The sequence below is a fragment of the Suncus etruscus genome, chromosome 5 (assembly GCF_024139225.1).
Source record: "Suncus etruscus isolate mSunEtr1 chromosome 5, mSunEtr1.pri.cur, whole genome shotgun sequence".
Taxonomy (NCBI): domain Eukaryota; kingdom Metazoa; phylum Chordata; class Mammalia; order Eulipotyphla; family Soricidae; genus Suncus; species Suncus etruscus.
In genome coordinates, this window is record NC_064852.1 from 134,013,775 (window position 1) to 134,033,473 (window position 19,699).

The 19,699-nt window shown below is 34.3% G+C and overlaps 1 protein-coding gene across 1 annotated transcript in view; it reads right to left on the reverse strand.

Moving 5' to 3' along the window:
* Positions 1 to 5,674: 5,674 nt before the first annotated feature.
* The window catches only part of ZNF804A (zinc finger protein 804A), a 245,375-nt gene continuing 231,350 nt past the window's right edge, over positions 5,675 to 19,699 (reverse strand). The window contains exons 3-4 of the mRNA XM_049773541.1: positions 15,864 to 15,994; positions 5,675 to 9,181 (exon numbers count right to left, since the gene is read on the reverse strand). Coding sequence (XP_049629498.1) covers positions 5,935 to 9,181; positions 15,864 to 15,994 — 3,378 coding nt within the window. The 3' untranslated portion in view covers positions 5,675 to 5,934. The remainder of the gene's footprint in view (positions 9,182 to 15,863; positions 15,995 to 19,699) is intronic.

The following is a 19,699-nucleotide window of genomic DNA, read 5'->3' on the forward strand; positions in this document are numbered from 1 at the left end:
AAGACACAAGATGATCCTCTCTTAATTTTCTACTAGTAACTTGTAGGTCAAGTTAAATCCATACTTTATAGATTAAAGAGGTGAAGATTGAGGTCAGGTGCTTATCTCCAAGGGGCTTCTATAAGTACATAGAAGGATTTTCTTTGGGAAGTTGACTTACAGCTTTGTGGTTGAAGAAACTGTAGTATCTCCTCTGTACCAATGGGTTCCTTCTTCTAACTGGCTCTGAGAGTTTTGTGTTACATTTACATTGTATTTAGCACTTTAGTACAAATTGTCTCTCTAGTCTAGTAGATATGAGCTTCAATTGATTATAGAAGCCTTCAGTCTCTATACTGTGTTTTGTCTGTGAAAAACTATTCCAATTCTTTAAAATGATATGTAATCACAATTTGTACTACCACGGAGAGTGAATTAGTTACTACCATTAAGTTTATTGCCATGAACTGGCATATAAGCAGAAGAATCAAAATAAGTATAAGTAATAATAAATATACATATGAAAAACAGCATATAGTAAGAAACATTGATTAATATACATGTAATTAATTTAATTAATTTTATCAGATAATAAAATTGAAAATTTGAATAACTAAATATCTTCATGCTAACTTACTCCTAATCTTAGGTATCCATAAGATGTGTTTTAAGAGAATCATTAAGGTGTGTCTTAATATTTGGTGACAAGTACTAATGAGATTTAAGGTGAGATTGGTGATACATAGATACATAAAGAGATGAAGACAAACAAAATGAGTTTAGTATTTTTTCTGATGACGAAATGGTTATGTTCCAAAATTTGTTTGTTTGTTTTTGTTTTTGTTATTTTTGGGGGAGTGACACACCTGGTGGCGCTCAGGTGTTACTCCTGGCTCTGCACTCAGAAATTATTCTGAGCAGGCTTGGGGATCATATGGGATACTGGGGATCAAATTTGAACCGGTTGCCTGCAAGACATAAGCTTAGCTGCTGTGCTATTCCAAAGCTTATTTTAATTATAGTGTTCTATCTTAAATCGTTAAAAAAGTTCATTAAAATATTTCTTTATCTAAATGCTATCAGAAAGCCTTAATTATTTTAGAAAGTTACATTTTATTGAGATTGATTTTAATAATAAACAATCATCAATAATAAATAAATTAATAAATAGAATAAAGGTAAATAATTGGAAACACTGTGAAGGAATTTTTCCAAGTCATTACATTCCTCACTAAAACCTATGACCAATTTACTAAGCATCCCATACTACTATGACTCAAGGAGTTATTTTGGTGGATTTGACAAAATGATCAGCACAGAGAATATTTATGTATGTATGTATTTATGTATTTATTTATTTGTCTGTTTTCTGCCACACCTGGCAGCACTCATGTGGTACTTCTAACTTTGCATTCAGAAATCGCACTTGGCAAGCTCGGAGGACCATATGAAATGCCTGGGATCAAACTCAGGTCAGCCGTGTGCCCTACCAGTAGAGCAATCACTCTGACCCTAACAAAGATTATTTTATAACCAAAGTTGTGCATAACAAGACTGTGAGCGTAGAAAAAAATAAGACAACCTTATTTGATTTACATTAGCATTAATTTACTTTGGCACAGGACTTTTTATTTCAGTGGATTAGACAAAAGAGATAGTATGTTTCAGTACAGCAAATATTTTATAACTAAGCAGTGTAGAGTTGTTACGTGGGGAGAGAGGAAAGACACCTAACTACTCTGAGAAGAGAAGAGCTCAGGAAAAGAATACCTAAAAGATTGACACTGAAGTTGTGACCAGTTGTTAGACAAGTGAAGAAAACTAAACAAAGATAATGCAAGACGGTAGATCATGATCAAAAACTTAGAAGATAAACATAGCCAGTTAAATCCCTACGGTTGGCACAAAGAAATATTGAAATGGATAATCTCAAGTAAAGAAATTGGTACCAACTTCAGCACAGATTTTCCATGGCATTTTAAGGACTTATTTTTATCTTGAGAATAAGTGAGAATTCAAAATTAGATTTTTTTTTGTTTGTTTTGTTTTTGTTTCTTTGGTCACACCTGACTGCACTCAGGGGTTACTTCTAGTTCTGCATTCAGAAATCGCTCTTGGCACGCACAGGGCACCATATGGGATGCTGGGATTCAAACCACCGTCTGTCCTGGGTCTGCTGTGTGCAAGGCAAAAGCCCAACCACTGTGCTATCTCTCCAGCCACTAAAAATTAAAGTTTTATAGCCCAAGAGTATCATAAAAAAGATTATTCTACTTGTTGTTTGTTGTTGTTTTGTTTGTTTTTATATATTTTAGTTTATGGACCACACTTGGTGATGTTTAGAGGTTACTCCTAGTTCTGCACTATAGAATCACTCCTGGCTTTGCTCACAGGACTATATGAGATACAGGAGATTGAATTCAGGTCATTCAAGTCCTCAAATTTCTCACAGGAGTGGGTAGAGTGAATTATAAGAAGTGAAATTTGGATAAATAGGCACTTATTTATAAAATCAAGTTAGTATTTCAAGGCTAAGTTATACCAGGGCTAGAATTACATAAAGTGTAAGAAACTATTATGACAAAGTCAAAACAATCATTGGTGGATTTGATTTAGTATACCTATGTATACATACATACATACATACATACATACATACATACATACATACATATATGATTTTTAGACATCAGAAAGAAACACAGCATTGGTGGTGGGAATGTTGCACTGGTGATGGAGGTGTCCTCTTATATGACTGAAAAACAACCACAATCACGTTTGTAACCAAGGTGTTTAAATAAAAAATATTATTAAAAAAAAGAAACACAGATCAAATTATAGAAAAGAATGTCTGAAAATATATATACATATATATTATGACTTTAGTTTGCATTTTAAGTTTAATTGTCAGATGTCACAATTAAGATACCCTATAGATGACTCAATAGCAGTTTTCTTCAATTGATGAGATAACTAAAATCTAGATAAAAATATGTACAAACTACGTATTTATATGCACATAGTACATATTGTAATGTAAACACTAGTGGTTCCTTTTTTTTTTAGTTTTTGGATCACACCCGGTGGTGGCGCTCAGGGGTTACTCGAGGCTCTATGCTCAGAAAGTGCTCCTGGCAGGCTCGGGGACCATATGGGATGCTGGAATTCGAACCACTGTCCTTCTGCAACCAAGGCAAATGACCTACCTACATGCTATCCCTCCAACCCCTAGTGGTTCCTTCTTGTTTTTTAAAGCTGGTAATTTTTTGTTACTTGATGACACTTTCCATATTTGAGTTGTATTTCCATTAAAAACATTAGTATTTACAAAGTAAATATAACAGTACATATAGTTATTAAACTAGAAATAAGATTAGATATAGTGGTAGTATTATTTCAAGCCTCTAGTTTTATAAACTTCACCAAAAGTCATCAAAATTGGAATATCCTGTGATTTTAGTTTTTGGGTTATGCAAGTTACATCTTATCAAATAAATTAAGTAATTGATAATAATACATATTATAAAGTTCATGAGATTAAATAACCTATACATATTGCTGCGTTATGATATTCCTAGAAAACCACCATAGCTGCTGAGGTTTAGTGTTAACTAAAAACTTTGCTCATCACTTTATAAATATGCCCATCATATTTCTAAAAATTGGGTAAACTTTGTTATAAATATAAATTTAAGTATGGCTATCCATACCATGTAACAAACAAACAATGACAACAAAAGAAATATAGGGGGACAACAGTGTTAATAAAACTATTAAAGAAATAATAACATGTAGACAACAGTGAAGAAATACACCTACATGTTGGTAGTGGTATACAGTGAAAGTAAAAAGAAAAAAATAGGAGGATTATAAAAAAAGAAAATAGTAAAAAAGTGAGCAAGACAGATGATATATGTAAAATAAAGAAAAGTAAAATCAGCATATTTTAAATTCAGACACTTGGTTCGATTTCAAAAAGTAGGAAAAATAATTCTGCTCTGACAGTTTGAAAACAAACTGGGTCAGCATTCCCCAGTAGATATTCCCATCTTTTTTATCTTCAAAAATAGTTTCAAATATTTTGCTTGGAGAAAAATATCATCCGTTCCAATTTTAGTTCCCATTTTGGAACATGTTATCTTAGAGCATTTGAAATAGAATTGCTCACCTTCCCATTTCTATCTTCATACTTGCCAGTCATAAAATGACATTGAGAATCTTTTACAGCCTTTTTTAAGAAAACATTTATATCAATATTTTATGGAACTCAATTTTTTCTTAGTTTTAATTAACGTAACACAATGTAGATTTTTGTCATAGAGGTATATATATATATATAAATTTATGCTCAATAATACTAGTGGTAACTCAGATGATTCTAGGATGACTATGTGAAATAACACTCTCAGTATGGCATTACTTAAAATTTGCTTTATATTTGCAAGGCCTGATGCCTTGAATTTATTATGCAAGCTGCCATAAACATTTATCATTTACACATGATGAGACTTCTACCAGGCAAATAGATTTTGTCACCAACCAAAAGACACAGCTTTAAACAAATATGTATTAGAAAACTACCTTGGGAAAGAGTCGTATTCCCTAAATTCATACAAAAGAATGATATTTTTCAGTGCACAATGAAACCTAAGTGATTGCTGGATTCAGTCCCCAGTGTCACGTAGTCTCTTAAATCCAGGCAAAGAGATAGGTCTAATTACCAAAGATCAATAGGTAGAGAGGAAAAAAAATCAAAATCTGGAAGGATAAAGTGGAAAATTTCAAATTGCTCCTGAGTATTTTGTGTATATGATTACATAATTAACTATTCACTACTAAAAATATTTAAAGAAAAATCTAGCTTCTTACTCAATGTTTTCTTTCCATATTATATAAAGAGTGTATCCAGGTAAGATTATATTTATGTCATTTTTTCAAAGTTTACATTATAAAATACTTTATTAATTGACTGATTTATTAATTTATACCAATATTCTTAGGCAATATGTGGATATAAGATTAATAATTTTTATACATAAAAATGTTATGGAACTTATATTAATTGTGTCTTTTTTAAATATGTATATTTTACAGTTCTTAAAAGAAAACTATGAACTGTACATAATCTTTAGTTGTCAGTCAACCAAAAGCTAATATTAATAAGAATGTCCATGGCTATCTAGATTTCTGGATTTCAATCATGGGTCCATAAATAAGTACAACGTATAGATATACGAAGTTTGAAAATCACCCATGTAGATGGGTATTGAGGACTAAAATAGTAAGTGCTAAATCTAACAAATATTGGGACTAAGAGAAAAGCAAATAAATTGTTTATATTTGTTCTAAAAGATGGTATCATAGTTTCAATGATAACTTTTTGGGCTTCCAAGGTTTAAAAATACCAGTGAAGAGAAGAAAAATATAGAAATATAAACCTTTCTATTAGTATTTACATTCTTCAAAGAGTGAAAACCAATCGACAACCAAAGTTTGCTTTAGTTAAATATTTAACAAAAATTTATTGCAAGATATTTCTTTCACTGAATTTACAGTTTCAGGGAACATGATACAAAACATAGTGCCATCAGCTTTTTTCTAAACAGTAAATAGGTGCAAATACACAAATTAAAAAGAAACAAATAGCATACTTTACAACGTAAATTACAGTACTATAAATATATTTTATGTACATTATACATACTTTTAAGACATTATTTTAATATACAGCATATATTGTTTTAATTTTCAAACTATCCATTGTCTTACCATTATATATATGAAACTTAATTTATTTGTATCATTACACTTACAGTAAATGATTCCTTATCCAGGAGGCCATTCTTGGGCCAGCTGACTTCCACCATTTAAATAGAAAATTATCCACGGGGATGAACATTTATGAAGTTAGCAAGAGTTTTCCTGTGAATGAATTTCCCTTTTGCACGGTGAGGGTCAGAAGAGGGGTTGGAGAGGGATGGCGGGAGGATGAGGGGAGAGCAGAGAAGGAAAGAGGGCATGGGGCAAGGGAGCAAAAGCCAGATGGCTAGGATGGAGAACTGAAGCCGGGATAATTGGCATCTGAGGAGTAGCCACAAAAGCTGGCTGATTCCCGGGGCAAAGCCTAGGTCCCACTGGTCCCACTGGTCCCACTGAGATTTGAGGTAATGACGTTCTGGTGAGGGCAGGAACTTGGGACAGAAACTGTTGGTGTGGTTGAAGCACTTTAAAGGTTCCTGCTGCTGCAGCGGCTGCCGCTGCAGCAGCCGCTGCAGCATGCTGCTGCAGCACGGTGTGGTGCAGGGTGGTTACAGAGGTAGAGCATAAGGGCTGCTGCAAAGGCAAAGGCTGCAGAGGTGTGCTGGAGGAGAGACCCGCTGGAGGGAGGCCTGCTGGAGGAAAAGTAAATTTGACCTTGTTGGCCAGCATGGTCGGTGGGATGATATGCTGGTAGACCTCACATGGAAGGGTTTTTAATTTGTCGTGGTTTTCTATTGGGATAAGTAGTGTTTGCTCTGGCAATGCCAGCGGGGTCAGGATTTGTTCGGTTGTTAGGAAGGTGTGACCACTGACGTGTGCTTCTTTGAAGGATAAAGGTGGCTGGGTGTTGAGAATTCCTGAATTAAAACGCAGCCACTCTGCAGACGCCTCGTTCATCTTTCCTTGGGGAAGAGCTTCGGCCAGTTCATAATGGCAAAAGTATGTTTTAGGAGGCGACTGTCTAAAATTCCTCTCAACATTAGGCCTCTTCAAAGGAATTTGCTTTTCATTTATATTTGTATGAACACGCCTTTCTTTGTGGTCAAGAGAGGGGTCATTTTCTTCTTTTTTGGAGGCACTAGCTACATAAACAGATGTGGTGGGTTCACTGGAAATCTCTGGCAAATTTTCAGAATTAGTCTCTTTGACTCTAGGTTCAGCTTCTTGACTGGTTTGGGCAGGAAGGGGACTACCAGGTTGCAAGGCCAAATTCTTCTCTACTGGATCTGTGGGTTCTGAGTTTCTTTCAGCATTTGAACTTTCTTGTGGCTTCATCCCATCATTGTTATCCTCACTTACTGACTCAGCTTGATGACACGAAGTATTATTTTTGGTGGAGTAATCTGTATTCTCTTTAAAATCCAACACTTCAAGTTTGGCATGTAATCTGCTTCTTTTTCTTTTCCGCTTCCGTTTTGGCTTACAAGGAGCTACTGAAGCTTGTGGTGGCCTCAAACATCCTTGTGGAAAATAATCCTCCTGTTGATTTAAACTCTCTTCTGATGAATAAGAGTATGAATGTTGCTTGCGTTTTCGACGACATTGATCAAATTCATTAACGAGAGAATTATAACCTCTTTTAACAGCCTGGTTCTGACTCATGGGTTTCCCATCGTTTTGAAGGACTAAGCATTTGTGAACTGGACTGCAGCTAGACGTTTTGGCCTTCCAGCTACAATAAGTTCTGGAGGATGTTAAATTATGTCTCCTAGCTTGAATCGTTGTGGGATTGGATTGTTCACTTAAAACGGATAAGCTATTGTTACAGTTATTTGTATAATTGATGGCATCATTACTATTAAACTCAGTGTTCCAGCTTGTAGACATTTCTTCATTTAAGCATATAGATGCTGATTTAAGCTTTTTATCAGGTAATGGATGCGAGTCTAATAATTGCTCTGTAGCTAAATATTGCTTTTCGTTGAATGATTGCAGTAACTTTTTCCTAGTTGTATCCCTGAAATTATTTTCCATTTCCGTTTTGAACTGGGTTTCTGATTCTTTGTATTTCTCCCCATAATCATGCTGACAAAGTTTTCTTCTTTTTTTCTTTCTTCTGTTTTTATGGAACCAGTGTGTATGCGTGTCTTTCAATCTGATTTTGTTGTATTTCTCATTTGGAATGTCCCGTTTTATTTTATTTTTAGTAAGATTATATTTACTAGTTTTTCTGGCTTCACAGGAGGTATTTTTAAACCTTTGATCCATATTTTCATGTTTTTCAGAATCACGGTTGTTGGAATGATCATCATCTGCTGAAGAAGGGACTTTAGTGCCTTCATCCCTGTCATCTTCAATTTCACAATCAGGAACTCCTGCTGTAGTTACATCAATGCACTCTGAAATGTTTATTTTAGAAATGTTTTCTTTTTCCTGCTGAAAAGAAATCTCATTTAAGGGGAGCTTGTTTTTATCTAGATTGTTATTTAGCTTAGTGGACTTGAAATCAAAACAGAGAGGATTGCAACTATAAGAAATGGATGGTTGAGTAGCAGTGTATATTAACATTTCCGATGGCCACTGAAGAACTGTTGAGCCATCTTTGTTAAGTACAGGTACAAAAGGTTCACATTGTTTTTTATGTACCTCTGATTTTTTGACAAAGGTTGTTTTCTCTTCTTCATAATTGGAAGGAAACAGCATTTCCTGGTCATTCTTTTTTATTTCAACTTGAATTGTGGCTGCATCATTGTCTTGAACATTTTCCTCTGTGGAGACTTGCAAAGACACACAATCTGTAGACAGCTCAAGAGCAGCAGGTTGCTTCTCCAATAACTCAGCACTATTGCCACTCAGAGGTACGTTTTCATTAATAATGATACTCTCCAGTGGTATTTGATCTTCTAGAGGGACTGCATTTGAGCAATTATCTGCAGCAGAAAATAAAGGGAGTTGATACTGTGAAAATGAGGGTAATAGTAATATATCACTTTCAGTGGAAACATCTTCCATCTCTTGAGTTTGAGCAGACTCTCTGTCATTACACATTTCCTCTGGGGAGTGAGCTTTCTCCTCAGAACTCGAAAGTGTGTCTGTTGGTGAAAGTAGTTGAAGATGACTCGTACCAGGAACAAATCTACTTTTTCTGTTAAATCCTTTCCCCACAGAGGCATCATCATTGTTTTCAGAGAAGGCAGCAGCCGAGGACTCCAGTTTCACTGCTGCTTTCTTTGGAAATGCAAAAGAAAACCCAATCTTGTGTTTGTGAATTCCAGGCCCTTGCTCCCCAGGTTGGATATTTTTGACTGTATGAGTTGCACTTTCTGCATCTGTGGCAGCAGGGGTGGCATCCTTTGTATTGTTCTCTTCAGAATTAAGCAAAGTATTCTTGAACTCTTCCTGATTATTAACTGAATCCTCAACTACTCTTTGGGAAATGTCATCACTATTTTCCTGCACAGTAACAGTGGTTGACTTGAACATGGGACCACTTCCAGGAGCACTACAAAAAGAAACATAAGTTTGCATTAGATAGGGCAAGTCCATATACAAATACATATATGTATATGTGTAAATGAATACCTATATGTACATATGAGACACACATGTATCTTAATCATATATAATTATATATCATAATCATATATAATCATAAGGGCTTTTTAAATTTTAAAATACTGATCAGAGTCTCTTTCATGTATATCAGCTTTCCATATTACCACAATGAATTTGGGATAATCTGGACAGACTGTCTTGTGTTGCTTTTTATTATTGTTAATAGCTATTAAAAATCTTGAAGCTACATGCCATTAGGAAGTCTGGGAATTCAATTCAACAATTCAGTTTGATCAACTTTCATTAAGAGTCTACCTTAGGCCAGGTGGTATGCTGCAATGTAGAATAAATAAAACAATGCTAATTTGATAAGAGATGTTGGTCTTTCAGAATTACTATCCTTGGTGTTTAAAAATTAATTCCAAAGACTGTAAATTGTGTCATACTATCTAATAAATATTGAATCAGTAGCTGTTGATTTACATCTGACTTTTATTTGTAATTAACTATAGCTACACATTGTGACTTATGATTAAAGTAACTCTTCTATAATATACTTATATAATTAATTATCTAAAGGTTCTCTTTCATTTTAGAAAAAGAAATACACTGAATAAATTTGTCATTCTAAAGTGTAATTGTTAATAGTTCTAAATTTGAATATTTTCTTATGAAAGTCACAGCATGTAGACTAGTCAGCTTGTTAGAAATAAAAATTGGCATTAATTTCTATTTTTGCAAATTTTTAGTCATAGAATTAACAGGAAAATTATGTACCATCAATAATGTGAAAATATACTTTGTACTGTGGATAAAATTAATAACCCAGAACCAATAGAATAGCTCAGTGTTCGAGCATGCACTTGTGACAACTGTGTGAATCCATGATTTAATCTCCTGCAATAGATATTGGCATACACACAACACACAAATCCATGCACATGCAAACAATCATTAATTCAAGTTTATTTAATGTATTAGAATTTATGTTTGCAAATACTACTGGACATAAAATTATACTGATCCTATGAATTTCTACAATAGAAACTTAAACTTGTATAATTTTTCTATAATTGTCATGGAGAGTAGAATGATATGGTTTTTATAATTTTATAATAATTGTTTGCTTTTAGCTTTTCTTATAGGATTCACATATAAATTTATTTTGATTACTTTTTTTTTGTGCTTTTTGGGCCACCCCCATTTGATGCTCAGGGATTACTCCTGGCTCAGTGCTCAAAAATTGCCCCTGGCTTGGGGGGACCAATGGGATGCCGGGGGAATCTAACCGCGGTCCTTCCTTGGCAGACAACTTACCTCTAGAGCCACCTCGCCGGCCCCTTATTTTGATTTTTACATACATAACTGCAATGTATTAATGTACTAATATAGTCACTACAACTATTTAGAAATAAAGTATATTATATATAAAATAACTCCTTTTAGGGGCCAAAGAGATAGCATGGAGGCAAGACATTTGCTTTGCATGCAGAAGGACAGTGATTTGAATGCTGGCAGCCTATATTATCCCCCAAGCCTGCTAGGAGTGATTTCTGAGCGTAGATCCAGGAGTAACTACTGAGCACTGCTAGGTGTGACTAAAAAAACAAAAACAAAACAAAACAAAATCCTCTTTTTAACAATAAAATAAAAATTTTGGAGGTAATCTAAAATGTAAATGTAGACAGAACTTTACAAGGAAAAAACATATAATCCCATCAAAAAATGGGGAGAAGAAATGAACAGACACTTTGATAAAAAAGAAATACAAATGGCCAAAAGGCACATGAAAAAATGCTCCTCATCACTAATCATCAGGGAGATGCAAATCAAAATAACGATGAGAAACCATCTCACAACACAGAGATTGGCACACATCACAAAGAATGAGAACAATCAGTGCTGGTGTGGATGTGGAGAAAAAGGAACTCTTATCCACTGCTGGTGGGAATGCTGTCTAGTCCAACCTCTATGGAAAGCAATATGGAGATTCCTTCAAAAATTGGAAATTGAGTTCCCATTCGACCCAGCTATTCCACTCCTAGAGATATACCCTAGGAACACAAGAATACAATACAAAAATCCCTTCCTCACACCTATATTTATTGCAGCACTATTCACAATAGCCAGGCTCTGGAAACAACCAAGATGCCCTTCAACAGATGAATGGCTAAAGAAACTGTGGTACATATACATAATGGAATATTATGCAGCCATCAGGAGAGATGAAGTCATGAGATTTTCCTATACATGGATGTACATGGAGTCTATCAGGCTGAGTGAAATAAGTCAGAGGGAGAGAGAGACGCAGAATAGTCTCACTCATCTATGGGTTTTAAGAAAAATAAATCACTTTTGCAACCATTCTCAGAGACAATGATAGGAGGGCTGGAACTTCCAGCTCACTTCATGAAGCTCACCACAAAGAGTGGTGAGTTCAGTTATAGAAATAACTACATTGAGAACTACTATAACCATGTGAATGAATGAGGGAACTGGAAAGCCTGTCTAGAGTACAGGTGGGGGTGGGGTGGGATGGAGGGAGATTTGGGACATTGGTGGTGGGAATGCTGCACTGGTGAAGGGGGGTGTTCTTTACATGACTGAAACCTAATCACAATCATATTTGTAATCAAGATGCTTAAAGATATTAATAATAAAAGAAAAATAATAAGTAAAAAAATAAAATGTAAATTTATCTTTACCCTCAGATATTTTATTTACAGGGATTCTAAAAATGACCTGTTTTAGAAATACAAGGGGTTATCCAAATTTTTTATTAAAATATGTCATAAAATTATTTCAAAGATAAGCTTCCTGAATTTGCAAATAAAAATAGTTCTCTTAACAGTCTGGAGAGTGCTCAAAGAACTCAGAATTGAGCTGCCATTTGACCCAGCAATTGCTCTTCTAGGTATATACCCCCAAGTTGGAAGGACATTCATTCCAAAATACATGTGCACCCCACTATTTATCGCAGCACTCAGCATAAAAGCCAAGTCTTGGAACCAACCTAGATGTCCAACAACAGATGAATGGATCATTAAGATGTGGTATTTATACACAATGGAATACTACATGGCAGTCAGAAATGATACAATCACAGACTTTGCAGCAACATGGATGGACCTAGAACATATTATGTTAAATGAAATAAGTCAGAAGACAAAAGATAAACACAGAATGATAGCACTATTCTGAAGCACCTAGAACATACACCTTACATACAACTAATACTCAACAATCAAATAACAGAGTATATCAGGGTAGAAATTCCAAACACGGTAATACTCAACGTATACTCGGGAGCAGTGCCCACAATACATAAAAAAGGAACAACACAAACTCTTGACTACACATTATACCACAAAGAAACCAGCAACAATAGAAACAGCAGCATAGAAAGAACAGGTAAGTAATCAGCCTTCTACTACAAAGGCCCATAATAATCCCTTAGGGATCTTATACAGGATCACAGGTAAAGTATACCATGGGAAATCACTGACTCCAAAGAAAACATCCCAGAACACTATGTTTTAATGCCTTAATCTTAATATATTTAAAATAACCCCTCAGCTTTTCTGTCCACAGGCATTCCTGGATACAATGGGTGGACAAACTAAGATAGCATCTCGGGGCTCAGTCACACGAGATACCATACCCGGCTTGCACTACGAGAATGTCCCAAGAAAAATTTTAACATACACTTTATTTCTAGGTTATACCTTCTTTTGTATTTGAAGCATGTAACCAGTCAGACCACCAAAGCAGCAACAGTGACGTGCATACTTATACTACAGGCCCTACTCATCGAATACATTCAAGCAAACTAGCATTCCCTTGCTATTTTTTCCTCTCTTCTCACTACTTTCTTTTTTTTTCTTTTCTTTTTTTCTTCTCTTTTCTTTTTTCTTTTCTCTTCTCTCTTTCTTTATAATGTATTTTCTTTTTTCTTCTTTACTACCCCTTCCATATACTTTCCCCTTTCCCCCCTTTGAAAATCCAACAATTCCTTCACCCCTCAATCCCATCCAGACCTCCCACTGTATTGAAACTCTTCACCCTTAGTTCTAATCCATTAGGCATCAAGACTGGCCTCCTACCCCAATGAACCAGCACCCAGCACCCAAGCGAAGGGACACCCAGTCAAACCCACACCTTGTCCCTGCAAGAAAAGGCAACCAACTCCCCTGCGGACTCATGCTGCACAGACCTCCCTACCAAATCCCCCTACCGTGGACTGTTACTTGAAACTGGACTTAGCTCTAAAAACATCCCCAATGCAAGAACTCTTACAAGACCTCCCTGCCACAAATCCTTTGCCAATCTCAAGAAGGCCAGGGGGAGTGATGGAAAAGTGCCTGGGAATCCACACATCACAAGAAAATTCCAAAAGACAATGGGGAAACCTAAATTTTCAACATAAGTAGAAGACCGGTATTGCACCACCTCTTTACCTGCTTTTCCCCAAAAGTAAGGTAGTCTCATGCATCACATGGTTCCTTTAATTATTTTGTTAATTCATTTTTTTAAAAGTTTGTTCTACATGTACATATGTGAGCACATATACTTTTATTCCTATTTTTATCTTGTTTGGATGTATGACCTGTTTCGGTTTTGTTCTCTGTCCACCCCCAAATGCACCGACAATATAAAGTAGCACCATTTCTCCCTGCAAAGGCACACTAAAAAAAGGGGAAATCTTACACAGAAAAAGAGCTCTTATCTACTAGAGATAAGAACTCATACTTGTTTACAATACAGGGATATCTCCCACCTTGAAAATATGTCAAGTGGACCCAACTTAGACCTCTGTACAGCCTTGAACCCTGGATTCCAGACATAGAATCAACACAGTTCTTCACAACAGCTACAGGAAACAAATCCCAGCCTTAATACTGCTGGGCCACCAACAGGTGATATCCTGACAACAAAGAAAATGGGAACAACTTGACCTAAGAGCAGGTTATCCTACCTCACCAGCTAATGACAAGACAAAATCAGAAGACTTGTCAACCTTTGGTAGGTCCAAAAGCCAAGATCGCGATTTACAGATGTCTGGCTGCTAGAACCATGACTGGACTAAATATATCTTGAGACCAATAAAAAAGCCCTAGTTTAGGGTTTGAAATACGACCCGCACAACCACCATGATCCCCAGTTCCAAAGGTCCGGCAGAGACAATCGCAACACAATGGGGCTTCTGGAAACACAATGAAAGACGCTATCCTAGGTTCCATCCTAGAATCAGTGCAAAGACAAGGACCACTAACCACAGAAGATGGATTAAAATGACACTGAGGGAACAGAACTTCTAGAACCACAAAGAAAGACTTCATCATAAGTCCCACTCCTGGACCTGTGGAGATACTGAGATCTCTAAATACTGAGGTCTTATTTCATCACCCAGGATGGAGCAGAAGTTTTCCAAACACCACGAAAGCACCACCGTAGAGTAAATTAACCTGAAAGGAGTCTATAATTAATCCCATGACAATATACCCCAAGGGTGGAGAAACCCCATAGCGCTTAGGCCAAGTGAATTTCTTTTTGAATGACCCCAATATTTACTGTGGCAGTGCAGGGGAGGGGGGAATGGCAAAAAGCGCAAAACATTTTTTATCTTTTATATATTTTTTCTTCATTTATTATTATTATTATTTTTATTTTTATTTACCTATCTACTTTTTGTCAATTTCTTTGTTTTGGTGTGGATATTGAAGTTGTTGTCTCTATTTATATTTATATTGGTTTTTTTTTTCTTTCTTTAGGTGCTCTGACATGTTTTTTAACTCAAGACCATGGCTTTTTTTTTCTGGTGCCTATCGTTATCACTGAAGTGCTCACTGGATATTTGACACTTCTTTCTATACTGTTGGGGTGTTTCACCTTCTTTTTCTACTTCATCTATCAAACCGACAATGAGAGCCTCTAGATTCCGCCCATTTTCGGCATATTACACTTTTACCCCAGTTTATTACTTTTATCTTCTTCAAATAAAACCACATAACTTGAACTACATAGTCCTTCCTCCCAGTTAGAGGGGGAAATAAGGGAGGCACCAAGACCAAGACTACTAAGTAGTAAGCTAGGTACAGAGGGGACCACATATTCTCGCAGCCCCGGGAGTGAGGGAGGAGGATATGGGAGATAGGACGAACACGGAGGTGTAGGGAGGACAAATCGGTGATAGGAATCCCCCTGATTTTATGTAAATATGTACCTATAATATTATTGTCAACAATATATAAACCACTATGATCAAAATAAAAATTATGTTATTAAAAATAGTTCTCTTAAAACTTCCATTACTGTAAAAGTTTCTTTGCTATCTTCTTCAACCAAATATTTATAAATTTCGATTGAGAAATAATGCATTTTAACTAAGATAGCTTAAGAATATTATAAAATTTATTTTAAGTTCAATTATAGTAATTTTAGACTTTTCATAAATGGTGGATAGGATAGGTGAGCATTTGTATAAAATGCAAATTATTTTTGACAATTAATAAAAAATTATGAACTTATGTTTATTCTTGGTAAAAATAATACATTTATCTTTTATATATATTTTCCTTTTTTTCTAGTTTCTATTTTCAAGAAAACTTGAGCTTTTATTGTGAACTTACCACACAGTTTCCTTTCTTAGCTCAGCCAGTTTGTGCAGACGTTGGAGAGCCTTTTCTTGTTTTCTTTCATCCTTCCTGGATTTAGATGCTACATTTCGAGCAAATTCCCTTTGTTTCAGTTCTTTGAGCCTCTATTAAAAATATAGAAATGATTAATAGCTTTTGGTCTTTTGACAGTTTCAAAGTTGCTATTGTTATTGTTGGTTATTTCTAATATATCATCTTTGACCTTATCTAATGGAAAATGCATTTGTTAAAGTTCAGTTCCAATAAAAATATTTTCATGTACTCTGGCTTATGAAATATCAAAGTATGTTATTAAATTATATTTTAAAATATTCTTATGCCTTAGGTAAACTGGACTTAAAACTTTCATTTATTTTTCTTGGTTGTTTTTTTCTAAGTTCTCAGATTCATTTAAAGTGTTAGTCTAGGAAGAGCCTGATTGTCAAGCAAACAGTAACTTATATATTTATTTTATTTATAATACATTTTATCATGTCTTATTGTGTTTTATATTGGAAAATATCAGGCATTTTTATGTTTTAATTTAAAGAATGTCATATCAATACATAAAATTAATTACTTCTACTAATAAAATTTAAAACAATATCACTTCAAATATCAGGCATATTTCTGAGATAATTCAAGATATAGGAAAATAATTCTGGTATTTTCTGTAAAAATTTCTTTTCCAGTAGATTATTTTAAACCTGTAGTAAAGAAGTTATTTTCTGAGCTATAGGTAAGAAGATGACCATATGTCAACTAGAATAGAATTAAAAAAGAATTGTGAATTTGTAATAATTTAAGGTACTTCAATATGTTATGGAACCAAATATTTTCTTATCTAAAAATTATATATGAAACACTAAGGTTTCTCATTTGCTATTTCATGTAGCTAGTATAATTTGATAGAAACTATTAGGTTTCTATTGACATGAGTTTCTTAATGATCAAGTGCCAGTACCATTATATTACTTAATATATATTTGAATGAAAAGATATGACTCAAATCAGTCTTTAATATAGATTTACAAAACTGTACTGTCTAGTTTTACATTATTGCAAACTATAACTTCAAGTGAAACAATATTTAATGAAATAAATTTTACCATAGGGCAATCTAAATAAACATGAGTCTAATTTCTATAGTTCAATGTATATATAGGATTATATATAGCTCTGTATATAAATATGTACATAAACATAAACTCCAAAAAGTCTTCTGAAATTAAATAATCATTAGATTAATTTAATGAATATCCAATCTACATAATCTAGTTCCTGGTTTTGGGTTCCTTGAATTTATCCCTGCATTGGGCACAAGCCAAAATCAATCCAGAGGGTTTAATTTTCTTAAGACAGAACTAACTTAAACAACAACACACACTCATTTCAGAACAATTATGGCATCCCATGAACATAATATCTTATCTTGATATGTGTAGAGGTAGCAGAAATACCCAGAAAAAGATGACATGGAGCATACAACATGCAAACTTCACACAGCCATTAGTTCAGATCAGGATTCTTTTTCTTTTTAACATTGCACAATGTTGAATGAAACAGTATTATTCTTGGATCAATTGTATTTTTAGTATCTAAATGGTTCTTTACTTCTATAAAGGCTGTCAAAGAGCAAAAGCTGTAATTATGTGTTTCTGAGATTTCTCTCTTTATGTTCACATAATAATCTCAACTCAACAACAGATTTTCTGATATCAAAATAAATTATCCTGCCTAATATTTAGCCCCTAAGACTTAGAGGCTATAGACTAAGACTTAGAGCTGCAGAAACTGTAAAATTGTCTGACTACTTCAGCTAGTTATAGGCAGAAACTCTCATTTGTAATATACTTAATATGTAATACAACACATGCTTTGATATATGCAAGTAATACATAGAAAACATTTTTTAACAAATAAATATTCTTTGCTTATAAAACTACCTCATAGGTTCTGCTCGTTTGCCACGGAGTCACTTCTATTATAGTCAGAAGAGGGCAACACAGGTTAATAATAGACAGGTGTGGTTTCAGATTGTATTTGTATAATTGAGATAGTTATGATGAAGCTGACTTTAGGTTGGTGATGGCATTCAGAGATGTGGAAAGATTTAATCAGAACTAATTACCTCCAACTTAATAACCAGAAATAGGACATATGCATTAACATACTCATTTAAAGACACAGTATATCTGATTCTCGCTCCACCATGATATTTGCAAGATTGTCCTCTCATTTGGAAGCTTGCCTTGAGAAAAAATGATTTGTCAAACCCCAATCCTAGAAAGCAGAGAAAGTATTGTATAATTAAGTTTGTAGAATGACCTATTTTATGGATACCTAGTCTATGAAAAGGATATCCATAGCATATTGATGAATATGAAAGTCAAGTGGCTGACTATGTACCGCAATAGCTCTTTCCTTATCTAAATACATTATTCTCATTTTTGTCATGAATCAGGCAGGGCAGATGGTTAAGTTGGGAGTGGTAAATGTAGACATCCATAAAGCAAGAACAACTGCTAAATATCCAGTGGACTGCTATATATCCAGCAGTAATCAACCCTAATCCTCAAAAAATAATTACTCATTGTAAGCAGCAAGTGAGTCAACGAAGTGTAGTTCATTACAAGGGCATCATTTTGTTTTGCTGTATGTTGTTGTTTGGATATTTACTCTAGATATGGAATTCCCTTTCACATGTGTAATAATTTGCCCAAACTATGACCCCTGGATTTCCAGAATTCTTTATCCACCATCAAGTGTTCAACACAGCAACACAATCTTTCTTCTGTTCAAGTAACATGCTTTATGCGTCTGTAGTCATGCAATTCTTTTTAACAACATTCCCCATAATCTTGGAATGCAATGACGTTTGGAGACTCTTTAGCTTCAGCCTACTATTATGCTTTACATAATACAGTGAGTTATTTTAGAAGGTTGGTTTTACTTTGTCTTAAGGCCTGATATATGGTGAAATTTTCTCATAATCAGTATTGAAGAATCTAAAGACAAATGACTGAAACTATGAGTGACAGTGGTGATTAAAATATTATACTTAGTAGTAAACTTATATTTTTATTTTTGTATCACATAGAAATGATCACATAATATGATCATATGACTGAAATATGTCAGTTCCAAGTGGAAACATATTCTACCAGGAGACATCTATGACACCATTTGAATTGGAAGTTAAGTCTGTTACCTTATTGCTTTGGGCTCTACTACTGAAACAATATACAGTTATTCTGTGTGTTATGAATGTGATTGCAATCTTGATGATTTAAAAGAAAACAAATTTCTAGTTCATAAAGGAACTATGGAATGTTGTGTCTACAATAAAGAAGTTCACTTAAAATCATGTATTACTATGTGCTGGTATGACTATATTCTATAATTAAAGTTAATAGAAAACAAATACAGTCTAGTTATGGCAGAGTTACCCATGACTCAAGTCCTTTAAAAATATTTTTGGCTATCCCCATCAGGAAAAATACCATGACTAGAGACTTGCTGATGACAAAGGAAATGAATAATGCAGAATAAATCCGTTATAATATATAATATAAGCCACAACTAAGTAACTAGTTAAGAACAATATTGTTAGGTATAATGAATTTATATTTCTTCCTCATTGATTTATAAATATATAAGAACGTAAAAAAGTAAAAAAGTTATGTTTACCTAGGTATTTCCTTTATTTTCATTATATTTATCTTATAATAGAACAATTAGATAGAATGATGTAAATATACACACATATTTTAAAAATATTGTAAGACAATATCAAATCACATCTTATTTGGTTTCTCTTAAGAACATGA